This window comes from Sorex araneus, chromosome 2, assembly GCF_027595985.1.
Source record: "Sorex araneus isolate mSorAra2 chromosome 2, mSorAra2.pri, whole genome shotgun sequence".
Classification (NCBI taxonomy): domain Eukaryota; kingdom Metazoa; phylum Chordata; class Mammalia; order Eulipotyphla; family Soricidae; genus Sorex; species Sorex araneus.
This window is the reverse complement of record NC_073303.1, coordinates 278,957,454-278,974,721: the sequence shown is the minus strand read 5'-3', so window position 1 is coordinate 278,974,721 and position 17,268 is coordinate 278,957,454. Positions and strand designations below refer to the sequence as shown.

Sequence of the window (17,268 nt, the reverse complement as noted above, 5' to 3'; positions counted from 1 at the left end):
ACTCCTGGCTCTGTACTCAGGAATTACTCCTGGTGGTGCTCGGGTGACCTTATGGGATGCTAGGAATCGAACCCCGGTCGGCCGCGTGAAAGGCAAATGCCCTACCCATTGTGCTATCATTCCAGCCCCAACCTGTGTTATTTCCAATAGGAATCTCCCCAGTGATGCTGAGGTCACTTGCAGTGATTGCTGGTTTATCTGTGGGAGTTTGCCTGGCAGTACAGGGGGCTACTTGCACTCCAGCAATGCTGGGGACTGAACTTGGGACACCATGGATATAAGGTCAAAGGCATGGACCATCCCTTTGAGCTCGAATGTTCTCAAGATGTGTACTTATCAGTTCGTAAAATCTGGCCTCTGAACTTGTGACCATGCTCTGCTCTAAAAGATAATGGAGATGGTCCAGTATGGCACCTGGCAAGCATCTGGGAAACAGGAAGTCCCTTCAGGCACCAAGTTGATGGCCAAGAAAACAGGAAGCTTAAAAGGCCCTGAAAGCTTAAAGTAGATCAGTTTTTCTCAACTGTGTTCACTTCCTGTGAAACCCCTCGAAATATCCTGGGGGCCCAGAGGCTTATAATGGCTTCAGAATGGTGGCAGCATTTCATTGGCTACTTTGCTGCAGTACCTTTCTGAAGCCGTATCCTTAAGGGAGACCAGAAAGAATTTGGGATTAACTGTGTGAAGCACTGTCCTTAGCGTGAAAAACAGAGGGTCTCCTCATCCTGAGGCACAGTGTTTGCTAGGCCTTGAGTTAATTTGTACTGAGTAATGAAGCGAGTATTTGACCCAGGCTGGTTTGTTTTAGACCCAAGTCTATCTTCTAACCACTCAAGCTAGGTGGGATAAGTACCTTTGGGCTTTGATATGGTGTCTGAAAAAACTCTTTTTTTTGCTTTTTGGATCACACCTGGCGATGCACAGGGTTTACTCCTGGCTCTGCACTCAGAAATTACTCCTGGCGGTGCTCAGGGGACCATATGGGATGCTGGGATTTGAACCCGGGTCGGCCGCGTGCAAGGCAAACGCCCTACCCGCTGTGCTATCACTCCAGCCCCTGAAAAAACTCTTGAGAGCTACGTTTGGAAAGCTTTGAATGATGGCGCTTGCTAAGTAAGTGGGGAGTATGTGCACAACAGTCTCCGGTGCTTGTCAGAATGTTGTTTGCCAAAATTCTTGCAGCTTTTGACCATGTCTTGGTCTCTGAGCTCAACTCTCTGCTTTTGGATGCACTCACTAGTGCTGCTTAGAAGTGCCGGAGCCAGTTGGGGCACTCAGGATTATTCCCATTGGGGCTGCTTGTGGAGGAAGGTTCTGACGATGGGTCCCTACTGTCCTGTGGAGAAATGCCACCTTTATGTGTGCATTCTTGGGAACAGTAAGCTGTTCAAAAAGTGATACTGACAAAAGCCACACTGCAAGATGCTTAGGAGGGCAGAGATGGATGAAACTGTACCTGAATTTGTAGACACAGCCTCAGAAAGTCACTTTCTCCTGCTCGATGGATTTTTTTTTAAGTTAAAGTAAGGTCACAGCTGGAAGTCTGCAAGTTTGTCTCAACATAAGAATCCTCATACATGGTGGTGTATCCTAAAAGATGAATGGCCAGAGAGAGAGAGAGACCTTTCTTTGTCTTCCGTATCCCTGTCTTTTTCTTACAGATAGCATCTAAGGGCATTTAATGAATAGACTCTGAGGGCATTTAATGAACAAAAAATAAAGCTGGGTTCACAAATTGTACAGCATGACTGGGGGAAAAAAGAGTGCTGCCTCACACTGGTGTTAGTCTCATAGTTCAGTGCTCAGGCTGAGTGGTGCTGGAACTCGAGGTCAGGGACTCACACCTACTGGGCATGTGCTCTCACATTTGAACTCTCTGGTCTCAAAGATTACTTTTTTTGGAAATATTTTGGGTTACACCCAGTGGTGCTCAGGGGGTCATATAGTGGGGCTTGGGGGAGGGGTGGCAGTGATGGAACTTGGTAAGGCGACACTATCACTCCAGCCCATGTTGCAAAGAGTGATGGGCTGGAGATAGTCAAGCGTGTGGAGTGTTTGTCTTGCAAGCAGCTGACCCAGGCTCAGTCCCTGGCACCACATAGGGTCACCCACGCCAGAAGTGGTTCCTGAGCACTGCTGGTTAAAACACACACAGTAACAAAACACCAACCAACTAAACACTCCCCCCCCCCCAAAAAAAAAACAAACCACACAAATCAAACCAAAAACTGAATCTTAGTCTTTCCTTTAAAAATAAATGCTTCTCTGATAGTCATTTTGCCATTTATTAAATTATTTTAGACCTAATCCTCTTGTAAGAGCAGGGCAGGAAATCGCTTCTTTAAAGCTTTCCCTAGAAGGAACGATAGGATGAAAAACACAAGCCTGATTTTGAATAGTTTATTAAAGGAAAGGTGAAGCATCAGTTTCAAATTGTACAAAAGGAAAAAAACCTCATATTGCAAATGTACAATTTACAGAATTACTAGCAAAACCAATCAAGGAGACACTGAAAATACAAAAATTCGATTGACTTCAAACTGAACTGGAAACCCATTGGAGTAGATATCAAACCTTGTTTGTCGAGTGGTGGTCTATAATTCTATCAAGCAAAGGAACAATCTGTGTGCGGCCAGGGCACTCCAGTCCGGTCATTCCTGCCCTTCATTTCCAGTAACGCCCACACTTTTGGAAGAAAGCAAGACCTTTGCCTCCTAATTGGAGCCCAGGAGTTGCTATAATAGCAATAAAACATTGTTGGTGATCAAGGTTTTTCAGAACTGTATAAATGTTGAGAAAAATCTGTTCTGTGTCTGTTTGCTAAAAGAATGAATAAAACAATCCATTTTGTGTTCCTGCACAAAAGATAACTTGTTGGATGCAGAGATTTTAAAAAAAAGTTTGTTTTTGGTAAAAAGAGAAAGCCTCGTTATTCTGTTGTAGCTACTTTTAAAAACCAGCCTAGAAATAGCTGTGCATGGATTGTTTGGAATTTCTGAGGCTAACTTTAAAAACCAGGAAGGAAGAAACAAAATAGCTTAAAAAAACAATAGCAGCAAGTCATTCCAGTCTATGCAGAACGTCACTCTAAACCACTGAAGGCTGTCTTGAAGATTCAGAATCTTTCCCCAAAAGACTTAAATATGCACATTTAACACTGAAACGTTGCTGGATTTTCAAGGTAAGTTTAGGAAGTTCACCCTCTAAGCACAGATTTCTATGCAGCACATACGTCTATCATTGAAAAACTTAATTCACAAAATTAGCGCATAAAGGTATTTAGTGCATGGGAAGTAGACACAGTTATGTTACACTTAAAATTACTTTTGGATGGCAAAGGATTCATGATTACCTTTTAAAGAAAGTTAATGTAACTTGAATCTGGCAGGGCATGAAATAAGTGGTAAGAACAGCAAACTGATAACTTGAGAACCATTTTTGTTTTACTGAGAATACTTTATTTGCTGGTAGAAGTTGCTAAAAATGCACAGAACAAATACCAATAGAAAATGTACTGTATTCGAATCTCCCTATTCTATATAAAATGAACGTGTACAGCAACTGTTGGAAAAATGGCTGCATGGACATTTCTTATTTTATGCCCCCTTATAAATAAAAATAAACCTTTTTATTCAAGAGTATATAAAATCTGGGAATCCATATCCAGAGGGTGTGTGGTTTTTGGCAGAGATGCACTGAGAATTTCATGTCAGCGTGTCAATATTCTGCTCCGTGTTTCTGTGTTCCACAAGGTCAACCAAATCCAGTGAGCTCCAAAACACTCTCCAGCAATCAGGATGAGCTGCTTACTCATAGGTTTAATAAAAATGGTTAGCTTTTAAAACATAAAAAGGCAAAATGTTAAAACAGTTTTTAAATTGTACAACAGGAAAATAAAGTTAAAAATATTTTTTTTTTTACTCAATGCTGAGTTTTCATAAAACAGGTGTATAACAGTGTTTATCTTGACAGCTGTTTTAAAAATTTAAAATTTCTTCCTCCCTCCAGAAAAACACACACATCTGTATTGGGATTAAGTCCAACATTAGGATACAAATGATTTTTCAGGTCAGTCTTTCTGATGTGACATTCACCAACATTCTCTTGGGTAATTTACATGCTCCTCTTCTGTCACTGCAAAAAAGGATTGACCTCAATCATTTGATTAAAAAACAAATCAGATCACATCAAAAGTGTTTTTTCCCCATACAAGCTATCACAGTATATAGGCCTCTAGCTCTAAATAATAGAGTTCCAGATTTGTAAATTTTCTTCAGACTTCAGAACATAGGCATTCCAAATCCCTAGAAAAACAGAAACACAGTTAAGTTTGTGCACAGATCAAACCCGGAAACAATAAAAAGCTGTAATAAGATAACACTTACTGAATCGTCTTCTATGATAGCTGCAGAATCAAAGAAATCTGGCCTTAGCTCAGCTCTCTCTCGCCGATTTCTTGAAGGGGGCTGCAAGGAGCAGATAGATATTTCTTGTGATACAGTAAAATCATCAAATGTGCTAACAAGCATCAAATATTCCTGATGTTATCAAAAATAAAGCTGTGAGAGGTTAGTTTTATTTCTCCCACCTCATCTCAAGATTCCATGGTTTATGATACTGTCAATGAGAGCCTGCTGTATGTATCGTTCCTACACCACCACCACTACCAGAGGGTATCGCTTCCCTCCAGGAAGGTCCCAAGGACTCTGCCCTCTCTCAACTCTTGTCCCCATATAAACTCAATTTTTTTCCCCCACAATTGTAAAATTCTCTTTACTAATATGTATAGACACAAAACAGCCATTGGGTTAAGAATACTGAAGTATTTACTTCAACAGTAAAGTTAAATAAGACTTAAAACAAATGTTCTAATCCAACTTAACAAGGTTTAAAAATCAAGACCTTAAGCACTGCAAGGTTTCAAAAAAATTTATCTATGAACAAAGTATAAGTTTATCACTGTCATCACTGTCATCCCGTTGCTCATCAATTTGCTCGAGCAGGAACCAGTAACATCTCCATTGTGACACTTACTGTTACTGTTACTATTTTTGGCATATCGAATATACCACGGGTAGCTTGCTGGGCTCTCCAAGAGGGGCGGAGGAATTGAACCCCGGTTGGCCGCGTGCAAGGCAAATGCCCTACTCGCTGTGCTGTCGCTCCAGCTCTGAGGTGACTTAATAGCCATGGCAAAGTCACCCTTCTCAGACAACTTTGGGATACCTTAGATTGGGAATCCCTCTGCTCTTCCAAAGTTTCGTAAACTGGAGTTCACGGCAATCTAATTCCCATTCTGGACATTATCTATGTATTACAGCCAGCGTGTTGTATAGGCATTTTCTGGTCTTTCTCTCTCTAGACTGGGATTAATTTTGTATTGCTCCAAGTCTCTGATTTTGACGTTTCCTCTGTTAATTTCTTTTTTTTTTTTTGCTTTTTGGGTCACACCCAGCGATGCTCAGGGGTTACTCCTGGCTTACTCAGGAATTACTCCTGGCGGTGCTTGGAGGACCATATAGGATGCCGGGGATCGAACCCAGGTCAGCCGCATGCATTGCTCCAGCCCCTCCTCTGTTAATTTTTAAAACAAGATCACAGAGGTCTTAACACTCAGCACTGTGAAGAACACATTAAATAGTTTTGCTCTTGAAGTCAGTGTTCCTTCAATTCCACAAAAAAACCCCTCTAAGAGTGATGTATCTTGCTTTCTGTGATATTGGTTTTGGGGCCCCACTGGTGATTCTCAGGGGTTACTCCTGACTCTGCCCTCAGGAATTACTCCTGGTTATGCTTGGGGGAACCATATGGGATGCTGGGAATCAAACCCAGATCATCTGTGTGCAAGGCAAGCACCCTACCCACTGTACTATCTCCCCAATCTTAAAAGGTTTTTAGTTCACCTCTTCATCTTGAGTTTTCTTAGTCCTCCAAGATTAAGTCCTCAGTGCCAAGGGTACTAAGGATTAGATTCAGCCTTGCATGCATGAGGTCCTGGCTTCAGACAAGTTTGTAGAATTACAAAAATATACAGGCAAATACCATTACCAAACGAGAATACTGACCACCAAAGTTCAGTTCTATCTTGTTTTTTTTTCTTGCTTTTTGGGTCACACCCGGCATTGCTCAGGGGTTACTCCTGGCTCTGTACTCAGGAATCACTCCTGGCAGTGCTCGGGGGACCATATGGGATGCTGGGAATCGAATCCGGGTCGGCCTCTTGCAAGGCAAATGCCCTACCCGCTGTGCTATTGCTCCAGCCCCAAAATTATATACACTTTTTAGTGTTTGGTTTTTCTGTAATTTCCTTACCAGATCAATAACCATGGTGTCCTCAAATTCCTCATTCATATCTTCTAGTTGGCTCCGAGATGACATCATCACATCCTCAAAGATAGGCTCAGCATCTTCCTCCATTAGGCCCCGGCTAGTAAGGAAAAGACATGATCCAAAAGCTGTTTAGTCATAATTTTGGATTCTTGGCTCTTCCTTCCATCGTCTTCTAATGAATAAAAGCATGCCTTCCCATTATAAGCCATAGACTACAAATTATAACACTGTTGCTTTATTCTAAAGCAACTAAGGAACTTTCAGTCAATTCGCGATTTCATCTCACTATAATTAAGAGGAAGTGTAATCTTTTTTGAGTAGCAGTAATTGTAATAAGCTTTAAATACAGTAATAGTCACTTAAAATGTAGTAACAATATAATTTCATATAAATTTAGCTATGTGTCAATTCCATGAAACTAGTGATTGGTACTATTATACTAAATTTACAAATGAGGGATGCAAGGTACCTGGCGCTTTTGACAGCTTACTTAAAGCACCAGACAACTGCAATCAGCAGCGGCGGGATATGAAAGCCTCAGGAGCCCAGGCCCAGTGTGCCCTGTCCTACTCTGCATGACCTGTACCTTGTAATGAGAGAAACCCGGGTCATTCCACTGTGTGACCAGCACTGCCCGGCTACTATGCTTTTCGGATACTTGATGTTATACTTACACAGCATGCCTTACTCCAGCTCTCACTTTCATGTAGTTCATTCCTGTTCTGTCCTTCCGGTTTAAGTCTTCTAATTTTGGTTGGCCTAACCAAGAGATCTGCATCTGAGGACTAAAGAGGACGCAGTATTCATTTTGTGGCAGCACAGATGAATTAGCTAGTCTCTTGCTCAGAAGGACATACTTGGCTGAATCTCAGAGAGGGGACTTGGCAGAGTCAAAAAGTGTTATTGGTACCAATGGATCTGCGTCTGCAGAAACAGCAATAAACTGCCCAATGATGTCTTTTCCTTCTCTATGAAAAACTGGCTATGAAACCAGAATGTCACCCCAAAATATGCCGCTTTGAGATAAAATTCTGAAATAAAGTCAAGTTAAAATGCTCTCCCTTTTCTGCTAGAGCCAAGAAATCCTTCTTTTTGCTATTTATCTCGCAGAGATGGTACCAGAGGAATCTGTAAACCTTACTAAACTACCCCTTGCTTCACGTGTATCTAGTCCTACCAAGACTAGGTACACTCCAGGGCAAACCTCTGTCAAGTCAATTCTTCACACATTTCTTTTTCCTAAAACATATAAGCTCTTTCTGGCTTAGGTCACTTCCTCATCTTCTTTTTCTTGTGAAGGCTCCCAAGTATTATGTAAAAACTCAGTAACCTTTTTATGTTTTTCTCCCATTAATCTATTCTGTTAGTTTGAGTTTCAAACTCATAATGGCACATTCCTTCCTTCCTGGTGCTGACACTAACAGCCTGTTCCCCTCAAACCGGTCAAACAAGAGTGCTTCTCAGGCTTGTTTTCGAGAAGACAGCCAGTCCCCTAGAGGTCAGACACTAACACTGGCCTGATGGCTCTGAGCTCTCGAGACAGTCACAGAGAGAACAAGGAAGGGTAAAAGGAGTTTTTTCTCTTTTCCTGAGCAGCCTTGGCACATACATGTATGTCTTCCTGCTACTCCCTGGGACATGAACACCTGCATAAATACCTCTTGGAAAACATACAGACATAAATGATTGTTTAGTAAATAAAGCATGTCTCATGAAATCCTCCTTAAGAAGCTCTCTTTATTTCACTTTAAGCTCAGAAACCTATGCAGGAAAAGAAGGCTCATGGCAGCAGGAGTGTGACTAGTGGCAGGTCAGGAAGCAGGGCAGGCGGCTCAAATGAGTGGCCCACCCCATAAAAGCAGCCTGCGAATAATTATCCTTCACAAGTGGGTAAGTCACCCCCGAAGAATGCCAGATTATATAAAGGCTTTTAGTTATGAAGAAAAGCAGATCCTCAGAGCAAACATGCCTTATGAAAACCAAAGAACCAAAAATAGTTCTAATATGCTCTGTTTGCACTTTTTAATTTGCTAAAGGTTCCCATTTAAAGTGAGAATTCTTCCTTACCCATCAGAATAATTCATTTATATATCTCACTATTAAAATAATCCAATCTGAAATTAAGACAATCTTGAAGGTAGAGACAAAACACAATGAAAAAGATGCCACAAAGGCTTTTGGTTTGTTTGGTGCTAGAGTGTCAAGCCCAGGGCTCAATACAGCGTGTGCTCTACCAACTGTAAACAAAACTAAGGCTTTTGGGGGCGCAGTGCTAGGGATCAAAACCAGAGCCCTCACATATACAAAGGAAGTATCTACTGGTGAACTGCAGCTGCAGCCCAAATTCAACCCAAGTGGCCAAGGACAGATAAGTGGATAAAGAAACTATGATATATCTGCACAGTGAAATATTATGCAGATGTTAGGAAAAAGGAAGTCATGAAATTTGCTTATATATGAGTGGATATGGAGACATTCATGCTGAAATGGGCACAAGATACAGTACAGAGCTGCCCAAAGTATTCCCTGGTTAGATCACAGCACTTGGTCCTCTGAGCTGAGGATGGCCAGGAGTAACTCCTGCACTCCTGAGTGTGCACACACACACCCCCCCAAAAGGCACAAAACACAAAAGACTACCAACAACTTTAACATAAACTCTTAGAGAATTATGCTTGTCTTCTTGGAAAGTCCCTGAAAAACAGACCTGACAAGAAATCTAAAAACGACATCTGGTGAGATTAGGCACTTAGAGATGTGTGAACTTTGAGGAATGAATATTCATAGTTCTTGCAATATAATTTAATACACAATATTATAAATTATTTAATCTCATATGGTCTTGTATTCATATGAATTGATTCGTTAAGTGTACAAATAAAGCTCTTAAAGATTTTATGCCAAGAAAACAAATTTTAACTACTTACTTGTGTAAAAAGTCGGGTTCAGAGCCGTGTTCAGACTCAGGCTCCTGAATCTGCTCCCCCAGGGGCCGGCTGTTCTCCCGCAGCACAGTGGAAGTGAGCTGCGGCGCTGGCAGCGGGCCGGGGGTCTGGAGCATGGTGTCGGTCCTGTTCAACCACGTATTATCCAGATTTTCATCTGTAAAACACCATCCAGAATCACAAACCGTCATGGGCTGCACAACTCTGTTAGAAGTCAGATTTTGAACCCAGCTACACCATTCACTTTTCCAACTTTATATGCTCTAGTAAAACCTGCAAAATTCAGGTTGAAGCGATAGCACAGCGGGTAGGGCGTTTTGCCTTGCATGCAGCTGACCCCGGTTCGATTCCCAGCATCCCAAAGTGGTCCCCTCAGCACCACCAAGAGTAACTCCTGAGTACAGAGCAGGAGTAACCACTGTGCACCGCTGGGTGTGACCCAAAAAGAAAAAAAAAATTCTCAAAAAACCAAAAACAACTTGCAAAATTCGGGGCCAGAGCGCCAGTACAGCAGGTAGGGCATTTGCTTGAGTAGTGAAGGGCCAATTCACTGGGTCCTGGAGCTACTCCAGGAAGCAGCGTTTTCAGTCTAGTTGCTTCGATGAGCAAATTCTGATACATGATCATGGTCATCAGAAAATTTTTCTACCAGGAATAAAATCAAGCACAGGGTATAACAGTGTCAAGATTAACTTACCTTCTACCCGTTTTTTGTGGAGTGGGGGTCGTCCTTTCTTATTCCTCACTGAGGAGGTTTTACTGCTGCTGCTTCCACTATTCACAGACATTCTATCGTCTTCGCCTCCAGTCACTAATGAGTTTCTGTAGGAGATGAGTGGGAGCCACACATCTTCCCTCCTTTCCATCATCTGTTCCGTAAGGAATTTTTCTAGGTATGAATGACTAGAAACACAATAAAAGATACAGTGACTGTCATGAAAGTTGTTGCATCTGTGAATTACTTTTTTCTCATGGTTAGGTCTTCTCACTGAAGTTTAATAATCTCCTTAGAATGTACATGAAACACTTAACAGTTTTACCTTTAATAAGAAAAGGACTGAGATTTTAAGTTTTTGTTTTTACATATTTCTGAAAAAATGAGTGTATGTATTACTTCCTATAAAACTGCCTTTATCTATACTTTCCCCTTTGTTTCCAAAACACAATGTCAAGAAATAAACCAGAAAGTTAGTTCAAAAAAATCAAATTTCCAGAGCCGGAATGGCTCTGTGGGCAGGGCGCGTGCCTGCAGGCAGCTGACCAGGGCTAGGCCCTGCTTCCTCTTTGCTCCTCAGGCCTGCCAGGACTAAGCCTCAGCACTGCTGGGTGTTGCCCCCAAACAACAACAACACAAATCAAACTTACTTTCTTTTAAAACATTCAAACCATGGGCGAGAGAGACAGCTTGGGTTGGAAGGCATGGCAAGCTTTAGAGGCAAGAGAGCTCGGGTTTAACCCCTGGCACCACATATCCCCAAGCCATGCCAGGTGTGACTCAGAAGCTAAACACAGGACCTCAAAAGTAAAAATAAAGTGCCCAACTGCAAAGATAAATTCATTACTACCAATATTGGAGACACCGATACCCCACTCTCCCATGAAAAATGGGCAGATTCAGGAGGCAGAAAATCTCTAAGGACATAGTTGAACTCAACTATGCAATCAACTGTATGTAATGGCTGTCCTTGGCTGTCCTGCACAACAGAAAACACGTGCTTTCACACTCACATGAAACATTCACCAACCCAGACCACATTCTGATCCTTGGTCGTAAGATATTACCAAATATAAACCAACAGACAACATACTGGTCCGTTCTCAGACCACAACTAGAAATTAATAACAAACATAGCTTGAAAATTCCAAAATACATGAATATTAAAATAAATTATCTCTAAAAACATACGAAGAATCAGGATCAGAGAGATAGAGTGGTGCTTGCCTCAGGTGCAGCTACCTGGAGCCAATCCCTCGTACCCCCAAATGGTCTCTCAAGCTCTGCCAGTAGTGATCCCTGAGTGCAGAGTCAGGAGTAGGCCCAGAACACCACTGGGAGTGGCTCAAAAACAAAACACAAATACCAAGCTTCTCTCCCCCTCTTTTCTCTTTTGGTGATGCCAGGGATCAAACTCAGATTTTAAAACATGCAAGTTAAGTACTTTATTATTTTTAATTTTTTTCTTTTTGGGTCATACCCAACAGTGCTCAGGGGTTACTCCTGTCTCTGCATTCAGCAATTAATCCTGGTGGTGCTTGGGGTACCATGTGGGATGCTGGAGATTGAACCCACATAGGCCACGTGAAGGCAAATGCCCTCCCTGCTGTAGTATCGCTTTGGCCCCAAGTTAAGTACTATACTGTTGTACACCCAGTCTCTAAGAAGACATCTTAATAGAACTTCAGAAATATTTTTTAACTAAATGACAATGTAAAAACAATTGCCAAAATCTGTAGGATATAGCACAAGTGCTTTTTCGTTTTTTGTCTTTGGGGTTTTTTTTTTTTTTTTTTTTTGCTTTTTGGGTCTTACCCAGCGATGCACAGGGGTTACTCCTGGCTTTGCACTCAGGAGTTACTCCTGGCGGTGCTCAGGGGACCATATGGGATGCTGGGGATCGAACCCGGGTCGGTCGCGTGCAAGGCAAACGCCCTACCCGCTGTGCTATCGCTCCAGCCCCTGTCTTTGGGTTTTTGGGCCATACCCAGTGGTGCTCTGGAGTTAGTCCTGACTCTCAGCTCAGGAATTACTGTGGTGGGTCTCGGGGGACCATATGGGATGCTGGGGATTGAACTCTAGGTCAGCCATGTGCAAGGCAAATATCCTCCCTGGTATATTATCACTCCAACCCCATCATATGCATTATGGAGAGAAAACTTTCTAATACTGAATCCATATTTTAGGGGGAAAAATAATTAACTCCAAACTTGGGGTAGGTGACTGGGAAAGAATTACAATAAAATTAATGAGACTGGGGGCTGGAGAGATAGTACAGCAGGTAGGGCGTTTGCCTTGCATGCGGCTGACCTGGGTTCAATTCCCAGCATCTCATATGGTCCCCTGAGCACCACCAGGAGTAATTCCTGAGAGCAGAGCCAGGAGGAACCCCTGTGCAACGCCAGGTGTGACCCAAAAAGAAAAAAAAGAATGAGACTGGAGACAGGAGATAAATGAAAATAACTACTAACAGCGTAAATTGGTTTTAATCTAAGATCAATAACTTAAACCTCTAGCCACTCTAAGAAAAGGCCACAAATGATAATAAAGAGACACTATCACAACAGATGCTACAGAAATTAGAAGGAAAGTATGAGTAAAAAAAGAAAATAAAGGAAAAGATAAATAGACCAATTCCTTGAAATACATATTTCCAAAAATATATACGAGAATAGACAATCTGAGTTAAAATTATATTAATAGTTAATAATCTTTGGGACAAAAAAAGCGTGAGGCTCATATAGTCTATAGGTAAATTCTACCATAATTTTTTTGGTGGCTACATCACAGAGTGCTCAGGGCCCACTTGTGGCAGCACATAGGAATTGTGCAATGCCAGGGATTGAACTTGGATCCCTTTCATGCAAATCATGAGCATTAGCCTGAACTTTTTAGGAGGAGGGAGTTTGGTCACACCTAGCTTGGGAAATGTGTGGTACTGAAACTCAAACCCAGGGCCTCATAACATGAAAGGCAAGTGCTCTACTGATAAGCCATACCCCAGGGCCCAGGGTCTAGTTTGTTGCGCTCTCTCTCAAGTCATCTACCAAAAATTCAAAAAAGAAAGTATGCCAAATCTCTATCACTTAGAAGTAGGAAGAATATTTCCTAACCCATTTTAAGGGAGTCCACACTACCTTCGTACTGAAACCAAGCAGATAAAAAGCACAAACAAATATCCTGGTGGGCATAAACGAAGATCCTCGACAACAAAATATGAGTCAATTCAATGATGTATGAAAAGAATCACGTAAACTGCAATAAAAAGGGATGTAACTAGTGACATGAAAGGCTGGTTTAATGTTTAAAAATTAATGTAATCGATCAAATCAACAGGCAGGAGAAGCATTTGACAAATTTAACACCCATTTATGTAAAACAAGCCTCTCCAGGCCAGCTGTGCAGTTCCCGGGACAGAGCACACACAGTGCCTTTATTTACCGGCCCTCGGGCCAACCTTTGGCACTGCAAAGCCACTGGAGCACTACTGAGAGAGCCTATGTCTCTGAAGCACCTGACCTGGGTCTGATCCCCAGCTCCTTGGAAAATGTGAATTAAAACGAGATACCACTACATACCCATAGGAATGGCTAGAAATCTAGAACACTAATGCCCTACGCTTCCAGGAGTGATTCCCTAACTCAAAGCCAGGAGTAAACCCTGAGCACTGCTGGGTGAGACACGAAAACAAAAACAACAAGAAGCTACAATTGTTTTGAAACATATATGAAACATATACAAATCTAGGTGTATAAAATAATTACAAGGTACACCTTAAACTGTTAGAATGCTATATGTCAAATATATCTCAACTAGGTAGGACTTGCAAGTGGCTGGCCAGGATTTGATCCCCAGCATCCCATATGGTCCCGAGCTCATCAGAAGTCATTTCTGAGCGCAGAGCCAGGTAACCCCTGAGCACTGCCAGCTGTGCCTCCCCCACACATAAAACAAAATAAAAAATATGTATCAATAAAGACAAGGAGGGGGAGATGAAGCTACAGTAATTACGACAGCATAGTGCTGGCAAATGAATTTTTTCAATAGAACGAATGAGGGCCCAGATATCAAGAACCAAAATACAATCAACTGTTTTTTGACAGAGGACCAAAGACAATAAATGAAGAGAAAACAGTTTCTTCAACAAATGATATTCTACTGCAGGAAGCAATCCGTTCCCTCACCCCCATCCCTACCCCCACCTCCAGCACCTTGGTTGGAAACAGACCCTGAACATTGATTGGGTGTAGCACCCAAACTAAAGCCATTCAAACAAAAACAAAACCAAAATGCTTGAAGAATCAAATATTCATAAGCAAAATTATATAAATAGCTTTCAACTTCAGAAATTCCACCCATGACAGCAAAATGGCTCACAAAACTAAATGTAAAATATATAGCTATGTGGGCTGAAGCGGGTAGCACGTTTGTCCTGCATGCGGCCAACCCGGGTTCAATCCCCAGCATCCCACATGGTCCCTCAAGCACTGCCAAGACTAATTACTGAGTGCAGAGTCAGGAGTAACCCCTGAGCATTGCTAGGTCTGACCCAAAAAGAAAAAAAAATATATATAGCTATGAAATTCCTCAAAAAACCAAATACAGTATTGACTTTTTTTTGGTTTTGTTTTGGGCCACACCTGGTTGTGTTCCTGGTGGGCTTGGGGGACCATGAGGCACGAGGTAATCCTGGTTGGCCTCATGCAAGGCAAGTGCCATACCTGCTATCCTATCTTGAAGGGACAACTGAAATATATCTGACATATAATGATCTATCAGTTTAAAGTAGCACTGTCTGTAGCACTGTCATCCCGTTGTTCATCGATTTGCTTGAGTGGGCACCAGTAACGTCTCCACTGTGAGACTTCTTGTTATTGTTTTTGGCATATCGAATATGCCACAGGCAGCTGGCCAGGCTCTCTGAGAGGGATGAAGGAATCGAACCTGGGTTAGCTGCGTGCAAGGCAAACGCCCTACCTGTGCTATTGCTCCAGCCCATCAGTTTAAGGTATACCTTGTGATTTATTTCACATACCCAGATTATATATAGATCTCATATGTATATTTCAAGACAATTATACTGCTCCATCCCAGAGCAACGACTTTTGGAGATACCACTAAAGGCATGCTCTATGAAACAAATAGTAACTGTTAAACTGACAAACTTAGGTCAGGGAGAGAACTCAGAAGGCTAAGGCATGTGCTTTGCAATTGCATGATCTAGATTCAATCCCCGAGTCAGGAGTAAGCAATGCTGTGTGACTCAAAAATAAATAAAATGGGGGCTGCAGCAACAGTACTGCAGATAGGGCGTTTGCCTTGCAGGCTGATCTGGGTTTGATCCCTGGCATCCATATGTTCCCCAGAGCACCGCTAGGAGAGATTCTTGAGTGTAGAGAGCCCAGAGTACCCCCAAAGGATTGGTGTGATCCCAAAAAATAAAAAAAAAAGAACAAAAAACAAAAACAAAAACTTGCTCAGCAAAAAATAGTTTCAGAGAATGAAAAAATGATGTAAAAATATATATCTGCATATTCCTACATTAAAAAAATGTGTCTACTAAGTACTACTGTCTAACATATACAAAGAAATTTTTTTCTTTTTTTGCTTTTTGGGTCACAACTGGCAGCGCACAAGGGTTACTCCTGGCTCTGCACTCAGGAATCACCCCTGGCAGTGCCCAGGGGACCAAATGGGATGCTGGGAATCGAACTCAGTTCGGCCGCGTGCAAGGCAAACGCCCTACCCACTGTGCTATCGCTCCAGCCCCATACAAAGAAATCTTAACGATTCAATAAGAATACAAACAATCCAATTTAAAAGACAGGTAGAGATCTGAAGGAAAGAAAACATAAGTGGTAAATATATGAAAAGATGTTCCACATCACATGTAACCAGGAAAAAGTAAAGTAAAATGAGGTTCTACTACACACCTATTAGAATGGCCAAAATCCAGAACACTAACACCAAAAGGAATTTTCATATTCAGCTGGCAGGAATGCAAAATGGCATAGTCATTTTGGAAGACATTTTGGCAGATTCTTATGACAAGCTCCAGCAATCCTTCTCCATGGCATTTACCCAAAGGAAACTTATGTCCTCACAAAAACCTGTGCAAGGATGTTTATAGCAGCTTTATTCATAATTGTCAAAACTTAGCAGCAACTAAAATGTCCTTTTAGTAGGTGAATGGATAAACTGGCATCTATCCAAACAATGGAGTGTAAATCAACACTAAGCAGAAATGAGTTATCAAGCTAAAAAAAGAACTTTAAGTGCAACTTGTAAATAAAGTGATCTAAAAACGCTATGTATTTTAGGATTCCAACTAAATGGCATTCTGGAAAAGGCAATACTATGATTGGTAGACAATAGGTCGAGGGTAACTGCTAAGAGGAAATGATAAAAATGTGGACCATAGGGGGCTGGAGGAATAGCACAGCGGGTAGGGCGTTTGCCTTCCACGCAGCCGACCCAGGTTCGAATCCCAGCATCCCATATGGTCCCCTGAGCACCGCCGGGGGTAATTCCTGAGTGCAGAGCCAGGAGTAACCCCTGTGCATCGCCGGGTGTGACCCAAAAAGCAAAAAAAAAAAAAAAAAAAAAAGTGGACCATAAGGGACTTTCAGGAAAGCAGAAATACAGTCCAACTTATAATGAATATGCATCACTTACATGTTTGTTTAAATCCTAAGAATGCCAAGTGAGAACTGTCATGTAAACTGAGGCCCCCCCCCCCCCCCCGTTTATTCAGTCTATCACACCCATAAACAACCAGCCAGAGAGCATAGCAGTTAAGGTGCGTGCCTTGCAGGCAGCTGATCTGGGTTTGATTCCTGGCACACTACACGGTCCCCGAGCCCACCAGGTGTAAGCCCTGAGCAGAGCGGGGTGTGGCCCAAAACAGAACCAAAAATAAACAACAACAGCAGCAATAAAATCACTCAGTATACCCCTGGTGGCCTACCTCCTTTAAACAAAGTGCCTCCCAGTTACACCTGAGGCCACTAAAACCCCCCGGACGACTCATGAGCCCTTAAGAGGTTATATGCCCACTTCAGGAGATATCAATGTAAATAATGAACTATGATGTGTATGATGTCAAGGCTATTTCATCATTGTAACATATGTACCATGCTGATTACATATTAATAACGGAAGAAGCCATGCGTGTGGTAATGCTATGAGGGGATTCTCTATACCATTCCCTCAGTATTATTTTGAGTCTACCAAGTAGTATTCAGGGGTCCTGGGGTGTGGGGGGCAGAGACTCCCAGT

General features: G+C 42.1%; 1 protein-coding gene across 3 annotated transcripts in view; it reads right to left on the bottom strand.

Moving 5' to 3' along the window:
• Positions 1 to 2,386: 2,386 nt before the first annotated feature.
• Positions 2,387 to 17,268, bottom strand: part of STAG1 (stromal antigen 1) — a 335,329-nt gene continuing 320,447 nt past the window's right edge. For all 3 annotated transcript variants that reach the window (XM_004602955.2, XM_055127095.1, XM_055127096.1), the window contains 6 exons: positions 9,973 to 10,178; positions 9,258 to 9,432; positions 7,005 to 7,115; positions 6,313 to 6,427; positions 4,386 to 4,466; positions 2,387 to 4,304 (listed from right to left, as the gene is read on the bottom strand). In XM_004602955.2, the coding sequence (XP_004603012.1) occupies positions 4,281 to 4,304; positions 4,386 to 4,466; positions 6,313 to 6,427; positions 7,005 to 7,115; positions 9,258 to 9,432; positions 9,973 to 10,178 (712 nt within the window). In that variant the 3' untranslated portion in view covers positions 2,387 to 4,280. The remainder of the gene's footprint in view (positions 4,305 to 4,385; positions 4,467 to 6,312; positions 6,428 to 7,004; positions 7,116 to 9,257; positions 9,433 to 9,972; positions 10,179 to 17,268) is intronic.